This window comes from Oncorhynchus mykiss, chromosome 24, assembly GCF_057628025.1.
Source record: "Oncorhynchus mykiss isolate SJ-2025 chromosome 24, ASM5762802v1, whole genome shotgun sequence".
NCBI classification, from domain to species: domain Eukaryota; kingdom Metazoa; phylum Chordata; class Actinopteri; order Salmoniformes; family Salmonidae; genus Oncorhynchus; species Oncorhynchus mykiss.
The window spans coordinates 34,491,938-34,502,972 of record NC_143045.1 but is presented as its reverse complement, the minus strand read 5'-3'; the positions used below and the strand labels follow the sequence as shown (position 1 = coordinate 34,502,972).

The 11,035-nt window shown below is 44.3% G+C and overlaps 1 protein-coding gene across 1 annotated transcript; it reads left to right on the top strand.

The window, feature by feature from the left end:
• The first annotated feature begins 603 nt into the window (after positions 1 to 603).
• LOC110507943 (paired mesoderm homeobox protein 2A) lies at positions 604 to 7,973 on the top strand. Its single transcript, XM_021588367.3, has 3 exons — positions 604 to 2,837; positions 4,540 to 4,727; positions 5,001 to 7,973. The coding sequence occupies exons 1-3, from the start codon at positions 2,615 to 2,617 to the stop codon at positions 5,484 to 5,486; spliced, it is 897 nt and encodes a 298-aa protein (XP_021444042.2). The 5' UTR covers positions 604 to 2,614; the 3' UTR covers positions 5,487 to 7,973.
• Positions 7,974 to 11,035: the final 3,062 nt, after the last annotated feature.

Here is an 11,035-nt window from a genome sequence, read left to right as displayed (position 1 = left end):
CCCGAATTACTTATATGCACAATGGCGCACCGGCTTCAGGCGGACGGCTTCTAACCTGGTTAGAGTCAGAGCGCGCGACAGCTCTATGACTAGTGGTGCCACGTCTGTGGTAGAGAGAGAGGCTGAGGGCGAGACAACTGCATGGGTTCTGATTCAGGGTCCGGCTCGTGCGCGCCCCAAGGACTGCAAAACCCTTTGTTGAGCTCGTGGAATAGGGCACCCAACATACCGGCAAGATGACAGACACAAAGCCAACAGATCAATCTGATATCATGCTTCAGACAATATCACGCTTCAGACAATATCACAATCACACAACAGTTAGGCATATGGGGAAATATGCATCGGACATTTTATTTAGATAATTAGTTTATATACAGTTGATTAACTGGAGTAAACTGATTAAGCTGAAACAGCACGCGGTGGCATACAGTGTTGAAACAACAACTTGTTATATTGCATTGAAGTTGACAATCTTTTTTTAAATGAAAAGTGAGTGGTACCCTATTGAACAGCATAACGTAACAGCACCGGTGAGTGGTATCCTATTGAACAGCATAACGTAACAGCACCGGTGAGTGGTACCCTATTGAACAGCATAACGTAACAGCACCGGTATTGAGGAGAGGTGATTTATATATGGTGAAGGGAAACTGAGTAAGCTATAGGAATAAAATGGTTTGAAATGTATAGGCATATTTGTATTTTTTTGTTTAACCTGGAAGTTATGAGCCTGTAGGTCTACAATAACCAACCGAGGAAGAACTCAAAACACCAATAAAAACATCCCCGTTAAAAGTTGAGGTCTGTAGACATGCATAACATGCATATGAATGGGGACAACGGTGAGGCATACAAATTACTAAACATGAGTTCAACAGTCCATGAAAATGTCCATGATTAAGCTTTGAAAAGCAGTGACAGAAACGAAAATGAACTGATAATTATTGTGATGTTATTAACAGGTATTCATTCTATTGTACTTTATTTTACAGGCCAATATTGCGATGTTTTTTGTTTTATAATTGATATCATTGTTATCATCATAGTTTTTGTGACATATAAGTCCATACAAGATAAAGTATCTGAGTTAGAGACACTGTAGTGGCTGATATAAACGACTATTCTCTCCCGGTGCTCCCCGCCCTTCAAACGCAATGCAACCGGGCCTGACCGCGCGCCCTTGCTGCCACCACCGTGTGCCATGCGTTCAGACAACATAGATTTTTAAGAGGATTCCTAACGTTATTGCTATTGTTGGAGACTTTTTGTGCGCGGAGAAACCCCAGTCCTGACACAGCAAGATGCGGGTTATTCAATGGGACATAAACATGGCAATGCGGCAGGTTGTAATGCCATTAGACTGGGCCACTGGCAAAGTAAGCGGTGATAGTACGAGAAGAGCCCTCTGCCGCTATCGAGAGCTGCTCTTTTACATATAAAACCGTGTTATATTATTACACGCACACAGGGCCAGTGGCCACATTCCCATAATCAATTTAGCACGCGCGTAAAACTGTTAATTTAGCAACACAAGCTCCAAGGGTTTGGACGATATGATTTTGTTCAATATCGGCTTTTTTCTTCTAACGAATAACCTCTTAATTTCTCAAACGGTTGAATTAAGGACCCAGATGTAGCAGAGAGGACACTCCTGGTTGTCTATGCAACTGATAATTCATGTGTTTAATAAACGTTACATCGATTTAGTGTCACAACCATTCCAGCCCCGGAATAAGAGGAGACGCTGAGATTGTGCTCTAACCACCCTGGGCATTATAAGCTTATGGCCCATGAGGCGCGTGCTAGTGTGTTTCATATCACGTTGGATGCCACTGAACAATAACTTAAATCAATTTATGGGGAGTCAATGCGTTTATGAAAGCTTTCCATGGGATCCACTGATTGAAACGCGGTTAGTTTGGTTCTGCAGTCAGACACTCTTGAGGTGACGCATACACCCTTACATAGGCTACCACTCTTACGCGGAGAGAAAGGCTACATCTTGAACAACACCAAATAAAATGTGTAATTCCAGAAATCAGAATCATATCAGGAGTTTATCTGGCATAAAGACGTCTGGCTGAGGGTTAACTTCACGCGCATTAGTAATGCATGAGTAGTGGGAGGGGGCTGACCGTGCACGATGCCCCCCAATAGACTCTCGAGACATTGTCATGGAAAGAGACCACCGCCTCGTTATTGTCTCGCGGACTGCCAAGTTTATTATAAACACTGCGCGAGCTGGCCGGTGCGCTGTCATACTGAGCGCAAGGCGAGGTGGTCCGGAAGGGAGCGAGAGCGAAACTGACGTGGATGGAAGAGGACGATACTGATACTGAGAGAGAAAAGAAAGAAAGAGATTTCAGGAATATTACTTTCAAGGAAGAGAGAGCGACGTGAAAGACATATATATGGTAAAATAACATCCTGCTTTGACTGAAAACAAGAACGGGACTGAACTTGGGGACCTAAAGCTGGTCATTGGAGAAATTTGAAAAACGGAATTCATTCTGTGGTGTTTTTACAGCTTTAACCGTTTTAATTCCTACTCGAATCCGGAGAAGTACATTTCATCCAGCGCTCGCCCCAGAGTTGTCATCCTCGCGCCTCCATGTATAAAATGGATTACTCCTACCTGAACTCATATGACTCGTGCATGGCGGCCATGGAGGCATCGGCCTACGCGGACTTCAGCTCGTGCAGTCAGGCCAGCTCGTTCCAGTACAACCCGATCCGGACCGGGTTCGGTGCCAACCCGGGATGCGCACCTCTGAGCACCGCTAGTTGCACACTGGGGTCCCTTCGGGAGCACCAGCCCACACCCTACTCCACAGGTAAGAGCGCGCAGAGAGCATGGGGAGAGGGTATAGTGGGGCATGAGTGGGAGATTTGTCTCGCAGGAGTTGCTCACAGCGGTGTTTCATCTCCAGCTGTTGGCAATAGTTAAAGCGTCTGGTCTTATTTGAAATACTTGCGTAAAATGTCATTTTTGTTATTTGATTATACCAACTAGGCTAATCGAAGAAGGAAAGACATTTCATTTGATTAATGATAACTCAATTAATCGAAATTATAAATATTCTGTTTGATATTATCATACCTCTTTATTTGAGGGTCTAATCTTTCGTTTTATGTTCGTTGGCATGGGGATAATTCAGTCAGTGTACAATTCGGTAGATGGCAAATATATCTGTATTATCAACTAATCAAATTTGTAATTTGTAGTCAATTTAATAGAACTTAGCTTATCCTAAAATGTACCCTTTCCTCTATCCATCATGTTCTATTTAATTCGTTATGTGGTCACGATTCGACTGCACAATTCAAAGGTTTATTTTTTGCTACCTTCCCATACATACATTCCAATTTTATAATTCATGTCGATATGATGGAATAGGAAAACTAGATTCTTTATTTATTTACAATTTTGCAGGATGAGAAAAAAGAAGCTTTACGTATTGGTTTCTTGTTTTCCTCATATTATTCAACTGTTACCATGTAGGAAGCTCAGATGTGCGAGGCTCTTTTGAATTTTTCAATTTTGCAAGATGAAATCCCTTGAGATGCACAACCTCGTTTTCATGTGTCCAAATGAAAAAAGAAACAAACAATAGCTCACTTAGTAACAAGAATAATATGGTAACTGCTGTCTTATATTAATAACAATTAAATAACAATTACGTTTTATAGTTACTAATAGGCCTACAACTAATAAAAACGAATTTTCTTCAACAAATGGTTGAATGGTGCAGGCTGTGCCACCTTGTTCGAAAAGCGCGCACGTCCTGCTGCGCCTAAAACCTCATTATTGCACTGTTTATATTTATATGTGAATTCCCTCTAACTTTCTGGATAAGCTAATGATTTTTTAAAAATATGATTTTATTGTAGTTCTAATGAAGGCACACTGACAGACCGTGGCGTTCGTTATGCACGCGCTCTCTCTTTCTGGGGGAAAAAAACACTTCTAAAATATCTGTATGTAATGATCAGGCTGCATGACACTTTTCATTTTTTTAAATCAAATTGAATGAAATAATGAAACTGGAAGGTGGTTAGTCTATCACAACATTTTCTTCGATGCCCTTGTTGATAGCCTATCGAATTCTGTTATTCCATGTTTAGTTTAGGCAAATTTGACCAAATTACAAATTACTTAATTTAGTTAATGGTATAATTACAACTAGCTAATTGTATAAATATAGTCATATATTTTGTACGATTGTGGACTACTTCCCTATCATAGACTAAACCAAAAGAAAACGTCAATAAAAAATAACTCTGAATAATAAATTCTATAAATATGGGAACCACGATATTTCACCTAGGCCTACTGATAGGCTATATTCCGTTAGTTGAATTGATCAAGTCAATTAAAACGTGTATTGTACAGGGAAAAACATCTTCAGCCTCAAGCTATAGCCTATAGCCTACGAGGTCAGACAAAGGCAACTCCATAACATAGCCTATAGAAAAACGCCTACAATAAAACAGAGCATCGCTAATTGGTTTTATTGTGATTGGTTGGCTCCGCAGTTCCATATAAGTTCTTCTCCGACCCATCCGGTTTAAACGAGAAGCGGAAACAGCGGCGCATAAGGACCACCTTCACGAGTTCACAGCTGAAGGAGCTGGAGCGCGTGTTTGCGGAGACCCACTATCCCGACATCTACACACGCGAGGAGCTTGCGCTCAAGATCGACCTTACTGAGGCGCGGGTGCAGGTGAGTCCAGGGTTCTGATGAAAAACACGAATTCACAATAGATAAAACATTTTCATCCATGTATGGACTTACATCATCATGTTTATTTTGTTAATGCAGTCAGTTATTGTCGAAATGATTGTTATCTACCAAATTGTAATCTATACATCCTTCATGAGTATATTTTAGAGAGAGTGTGTATTTTTATTTGTATATTTATCTTGTTGCCTTTTTCTTTTGGTTGTATTTTTAGACGTTTGAATGAGACTAAACTTTATTGTCTGTCTGTGTCAGGTGTGGTTCCAGAACCGGCGGGCTAAGTTCCGTAAGGTGGAGCGTGCGGCCAACTCTAAATCTGGTAATGGGACTGGGGGCCCAGGAGGGAACAATGGCAATGCTGGGGGGAAAAAGGGTGAGCCCAGATCTTCCTCAGATGATGACGAATCAAAAGAGTCCACCTGCAGTCCCACCCCTGACAGCACCGCCTCTCTGCCCGGCTCAGCCAATGGGAACATGGGTAGCCCTGCCAGCCTCAGCCCCAGCCCCGCCCCTGCTAATGGTGGCTACGCCAACACCTCCAGCTCCCCCGTTCTACAGGGGCTCAAACCCCCTGGCTGGCCCAGCCTAGGCCCCGCCCACCCAGGAATGGCCCAACCCGCAACCCAAGCTCCAGAGCTGCTGAAGGCGTGGCAGCCTGCAGACAGTATGACAGGGCCTTTCGCTGGCGTGCTCTCCTCCTTCCACCGGAAACCCAATGCTCTCAAGACTAACCTGTACTAGAGACAATGAGCAGAGATCTCTAGTATAATTACTGTATATCTATACAGACTAACCTGTACTAGAGACAAGGAGCAGAGATCTCTAGTATAATTACTGTATATTTATACAGACTAACCTGTACTAGAGACAAGGAGCAGAGATCTCTAGTATAACTACTGTATATCTATACAGACTAACCTGTACTAGAGACAAGGAGCAGAGATCTCTAGTATAATTACTGTATATTTATACAGACTAACCTGTACTAGAGACAAGGAGCAGAGATCTCTAGTATAATTACTGTATATTTATACAGACTAACCTGTACTAGAGACAAGGAGCAGAGATCTCTAGTATAACTACTGTATATTTATACAGACTAACCTGTACTAGAGACAAGGAGCAGAGATCTCTAGTATAACTGCTGTATATCTATACAGACTAACCTGTACTAGAGACAAGGAGCAGAGATCTGTAGTATAACTGCTGTATATCTATACTCTCCTTCCCCCTCTATCTACGGCCCCCCGGAGTGGGACTATCCATTTCATTTATTATTACCCAGACTCTCTAAGGGACAGTTGTAGTTTGTGAATGTGTGTTTGTGTTGAAGTGTGTGTAACATGCATCTCATACGGGGTGTGTGAGTGTGTGTCAGTTGTTCTGTATGTTCTCACTCCAACAAAGCTACACCCCCCCCCCCCACCCCCCCCCAACACACACACTATACACAGTCCAAAAGGCATTAGCAGACATTGTGCACTTAGTAACAGTAGCTCCTAGTCCCTGTACCCCCTGATTAGTAACAGTAGCTCCCAGTCCCTGTACCTCCTGATTAGTAACAGTAGTTCCTAGCCCCTGTACCTCCTGATTAGTAACAGTAGCTCCTAGCCCCTGTACCCCCTGATTAGTAACAGTAGTTCCTAGCCCCTGTACCTCCTGATTAGTAACAGTAGTTCCTAGCCCCTGTACCTCCTGATTAGTAACAGTAGCTCCTAGCCCCTGTACCTCCTGATTAGTAACAGTAGCTCCTAGCCCCTGTACCTCCTGATTAGTATGTTAACCAGGCAGGCTGAAGGTAAACAGTCAGTCTTCTTGGAGAGAATCAGGGGGACAAAGCCCAAATTCTTAACAGCAAGCACATCCCCTCTGGAGAGGGGACCCCCAAATCCCTCTGTACTAGAGAGGGGACCCCCAACTGACTCTGTACTGGAGAGGGGACACCCAAATCCCTCTGTACTGGAGAGGGGACCCCCAACTCCCTCTGTACTGGAGAGGGGACCCCCAACTGCCTCTGTACTGGAGAGGGGACCCCCAACTCCCTCTGTACTGGAGAGGGGACCCCCAAATCCCTCTGTACTGGAGAGGGGACCCCAAATCCCTCTGTACTGGAGAGGGGACCCCCAACTCCCTCTGTACTAGAGAGGGGACCCCCAACTGCCTCTGTACTGGAGAGGGGACACCCAAATCCCTCTGTACTGGAGAGGGGACCCCCAACTCCCTCTGTACTGGAGAGGGGACCCCCAACTCCCTCTGTACTGGAGAGGGGACCCCCAAATCCCTCTGTACTGGAGAGGGGACCCCCAACTCCCTCTGTACTGGAGAGGGGACACCCAAATACAACTATCCCCCTGAAGGCCAGACTCCCTCTCACATCCTCACTACACCCGTGCCAGAGAACCCCAAACTCCTACTGTCAGACAACCCCCACCCCTCCCCTCTGATCCCCATTCCCACCAGACTACCAGCTCAAACATCTCATAGCAATGTTCCCTGGCTGACTGACTGGCTGGCTGACTGACTAGCTGGCTGACTGACTGGCTGGCTGACTGACTGGCTGGCTGACTGGCTGGCTGACTGGCTGGCTGACTGGCTGACTGGCTGGCTGACTGACTGGGGGAAGGGAGGTAGAGGTTTAAGAGTTGTGTTTTGGGATTCAGGTCAGCATTGTTGGACATTCTCTGACTGCAGCTTGAACATTAGTAGACCAGTGGTCGACCGTACTTACTGCATAAAACACACGTCACTCTAATGGTCTGTGACACGACTCCTCCTGTCTCCCTCTCCCCGTCTCTCTCTCCTCCTGTCTCCCTCTCCTCCTGTCTCCATCTCCCCCTCCCTGTCTCCCTCTGGTACTATAGAGACAGTACTCAAGACAACTTTACTGGAAAGCAGTTATTTATGGATGAGAAAATAATGGAATAACAATGTTTTTTTGTGACCAAAACCAGTATGTCTTTTTAAATGGACAGATATCGAAATGTTGTAATTGAAAATGATTTGTAAATAGTAATATATTAGTTATAGTCTAGTGTTTTTTTTCCCACATTACTCTGAGTTGTTCATTACAGAGCATGTCTCAGCTCACTGCCCATCCTGTCTACATAAGGGCAAAGGGAAGGCTTATAGCAACTGTATGAAGGGTTATAGAGGTTGTGTGAAGGGTTATAGCACTACTGTAATATTCTGTCAAATAAATCTATCGTATAAAAACATTGCTCAAATGAACAAGATGTGGTGTTGTGTGTGACTGTCTGTGAGCATTGGGAGGAGGGGCTAAAGGATCATATCACTCTTCCCTGCACTCACATAGCTTCTTCTCCTCCTCAAATAACCTCTGTCGAGGTCTCACTCACATAGCTTCTTCTCCTCCTCAAATAACCTCTGTCGAGGTCTCACTCACATAGCTTCTTCTCCTCCTCAAATAACCTCTGTCGAGGTCTCACTCACATAGCTTCTTCTCCTCCTCAAATAACCTCTGTCGAGGTCTCACTCACATAGCTTCTTCTCCTCCTCAAATAACCTCTGTCGAGGTCTCACTCACATAGCTTCTTCTCCTCCTCAAATAACCTCTGTCGAGGTCTCACTCACATAGCTTCTTCTCCTCCTCAAATAACCTCTGTCGAGGTCTCACTCACATAGCTTCTTCTCCTCCTCAAATAACCTCTGTCGAGGTCTCACTCACATAGCTTCTTCTCCTCCTCAAATAACCTCTGTCGAGGTCTCACTCACATAGCTTCTTCTCCTCCTCAAATAACCTCTGTCGAGGTCTCACTCACATAGCTTCTTCTCCTCCTCAAATAACCTCTGTCAAGGTCTCACTCACATAGCTTCTTCTCCTCCTCAAATAACCTGTCGAGGTCTCACTCACATAGCTTCTTCTCCTCCTCAAATAACCTGTCAAGGTCTCACTCACATAGCTTCTTCTCCTCCTCAAATAACCTCTGTCGAGGTCTCACTCACATAGCTTCTTCTCCTCCTCAAATAACCTCTGTCGAGGTCTCACTCACATAGCTTCTTCTCCTCCTCAAATAACCTGTCAAGGTCTCACTCACATAGCTTCTTCTCCTCCTCAAATAACCTCTGTCGAGGTCTCACTCACATAGCTTCTTCTCCTCCTCAAATAACCTCTGTCGAGGTCTCACTCACATAGCTTCTTCTCCTCCTCAAATAACCTCTGTCGAGGTCTCACTCACATAGCTTCTTCTCCTCCTCAAATAACCTCTGTCGAGGTCTCACTCACATAGCTTCTTCTCCTCCTCAAATAACCTGTCGAGGTCTCACTCACATAGCTTCTTCTCCTCCTCAAATAACCTCTGTCGAGGTCTCACTCACATAGCTTCTTCTCCTCCTCAAATAACCTCTGTCAAGGTCTCACTCACATAGCTTCTTCTCCTCCTCAAATAACCTGTCGAGGTCTCACTCACATAGCTTCTTCTCCTCCTCAAATAACCTGTCAAGGTCTCACTCACATAGCTTCTTCTCCTCCTCAAATAACCTCTGTCGAGGTCTCACTCACATAGCTTCTTCTCCTCCTCAAATAACCTCTGTCGAGGTCTCACTCACATAGCTTCTTCTCCTCCTCAAATAACCTGTCAAGGTCTCACTCACATAGCTTCTTCTCCTCCTCAAATAACCTCTGTCGAGGTCTCACTCACATAGCTTCTTCTCCTCCTCAAATAACCTCTGTCGAGGTCTCACTCACATAGCTTCTTCTCCTCCTCAAATAACCTCTGTCGAGGTCTCACTCACATAGCTTCTTCTCCTCCTCAAATAACCTCTGTCGAGGTCTCACTCACATAGCTTCTTCTCCTCCTCAAATAACCTGTCGAGGTCTCACTCACATAGCTTCTTCTCCTCCTCAAATAACCTCTGTCGAGGTCTCACTCACATAGCTTCTTCTCCTCCTCAAATAACCTCTGTCAAGGTCTCACTCACATAGCTTCTTCTCCTCCTCAAATAACCTGTCAAGGTCTCACTCACACACACAGAAAAGGGAGTCACAGTAGCCAGTCTTCTAGTCTCAGCACCAATAACAGAAAGAAAGTGTACAAATATACTGATCCCCTGTGTCAAAACTGAAGCTCCTGAAGCCAGGGATGGTGAAAACAGCCTTCATTGAGCCCTCATAGTAAACTGGAGGAGACAACAGAACAAGATGTCATCACCATTGACAAGTCAGTATTAATTCACCACAGAGGACTCCAGTCAGTTATTTTTAATAGCGTGCTGTATGTTGTATTAAACAATACAAGGCATTTTCTATTTTACTCATAGTTCTTCCTTGTCCCCTTGTAGGTATTTCCATTTAACACATACAGTGGGGCAAAAAAGTATTTAGTCAGACACCAATTGTGCAAGTTCTCCCACTTAAAAAGATGAGAGGCCTGTAATTTTCATCATATGTACACTTCAACTATGACAGACAAAATGAGAAGAAAAAAATCCAGAAAATCACATTGTAAGATTTTTAATGAATTTATTTGCAAATTATGGTGGAAAATAAGTATTTGGTCACCTACAAACAAGCAAGATTTCTGGCTCTCACAGACCTAACTTCTTCTTTAAGAGGCTCCTCTGTCCTCCACTCGTTACCTGTATTAATGGCACCTGTTTGAACTTGTTATCAGTATAAAAGACTCCTGTCCACAACCTCAAACAGCCACACTCCAAACTACACTATGGCCAAGACCAAAGAGCTGTCAAAGGACACCAGAAACAAAATTGTAGACCTGCACCAGGCTGGGAAGACTGAATCTGCAATAGGAAAGCAGCTTGGTTTGAAGAAATCAACTGTGGGAGCAATTATTAGGAAATGGAAGACATACAAGACCACTGATAATCTCCCTCGATCTGGGGCTCCACACAAGATCTCACCCCGTGGGGTCAAAATGATCACAAGAACGGTGAGCAAAAATCCCAGAACCACACAGGGGGACCTAGTGAATGACCTGCAGAGAGCTGGGACCAAAGTAACAAAGCCTACCATCAGTAACACACTACGCCGCCAGGGATTCAAATCCTGCAGTGCCAGACGTGTCCCCCTGCTTAAACCAGTACATGGCCTGGCCCATCTGAAGTTTGCTAGAGAGCATTTGGATGATCCAGAAGAAGATTGGGAGAATGTCATATGGTCAGATGAAACCAAAATATAACTTTTTGGTAAAAACTCAACTCGTTGTGTTTGGAGGACAAAGAATGCTGAGTTGCATCCAAAGAACACCATACCTACTGTGAAGCATGGGGGTGGAAACATCATTCTTTGGGGCTGTTTTTCTGCAAAGGGACCA

What these genes read in the sequence shown, in the direction of transcription:
- LOC110507943 (XM_021588367.3), top strand. Translation starts at nt 2,615, where the DNA reads ATGTATAAAATGGATTACTCCTACCTGAACTCATATGACTCGTGCATG. An exon ending in GCCCACACCCTACTCCACAG is followed by an intron (nt 2,838 to 4,539) that starts GTAAGAGCGCGC and finishes TTGGCTCCGCAG; the next exon opens with TTCCATATAAGTTCTTCTCC. An exon ending in TTACTGAGGCGCGGGTGCAG is followed by an intron (nt 4,728 to 5,000) that starts GTGAGTCCAGGG and finishes TGTCTGTGTCAG; the next exon opens with GTGTGGTTCCAGAACCGGCG.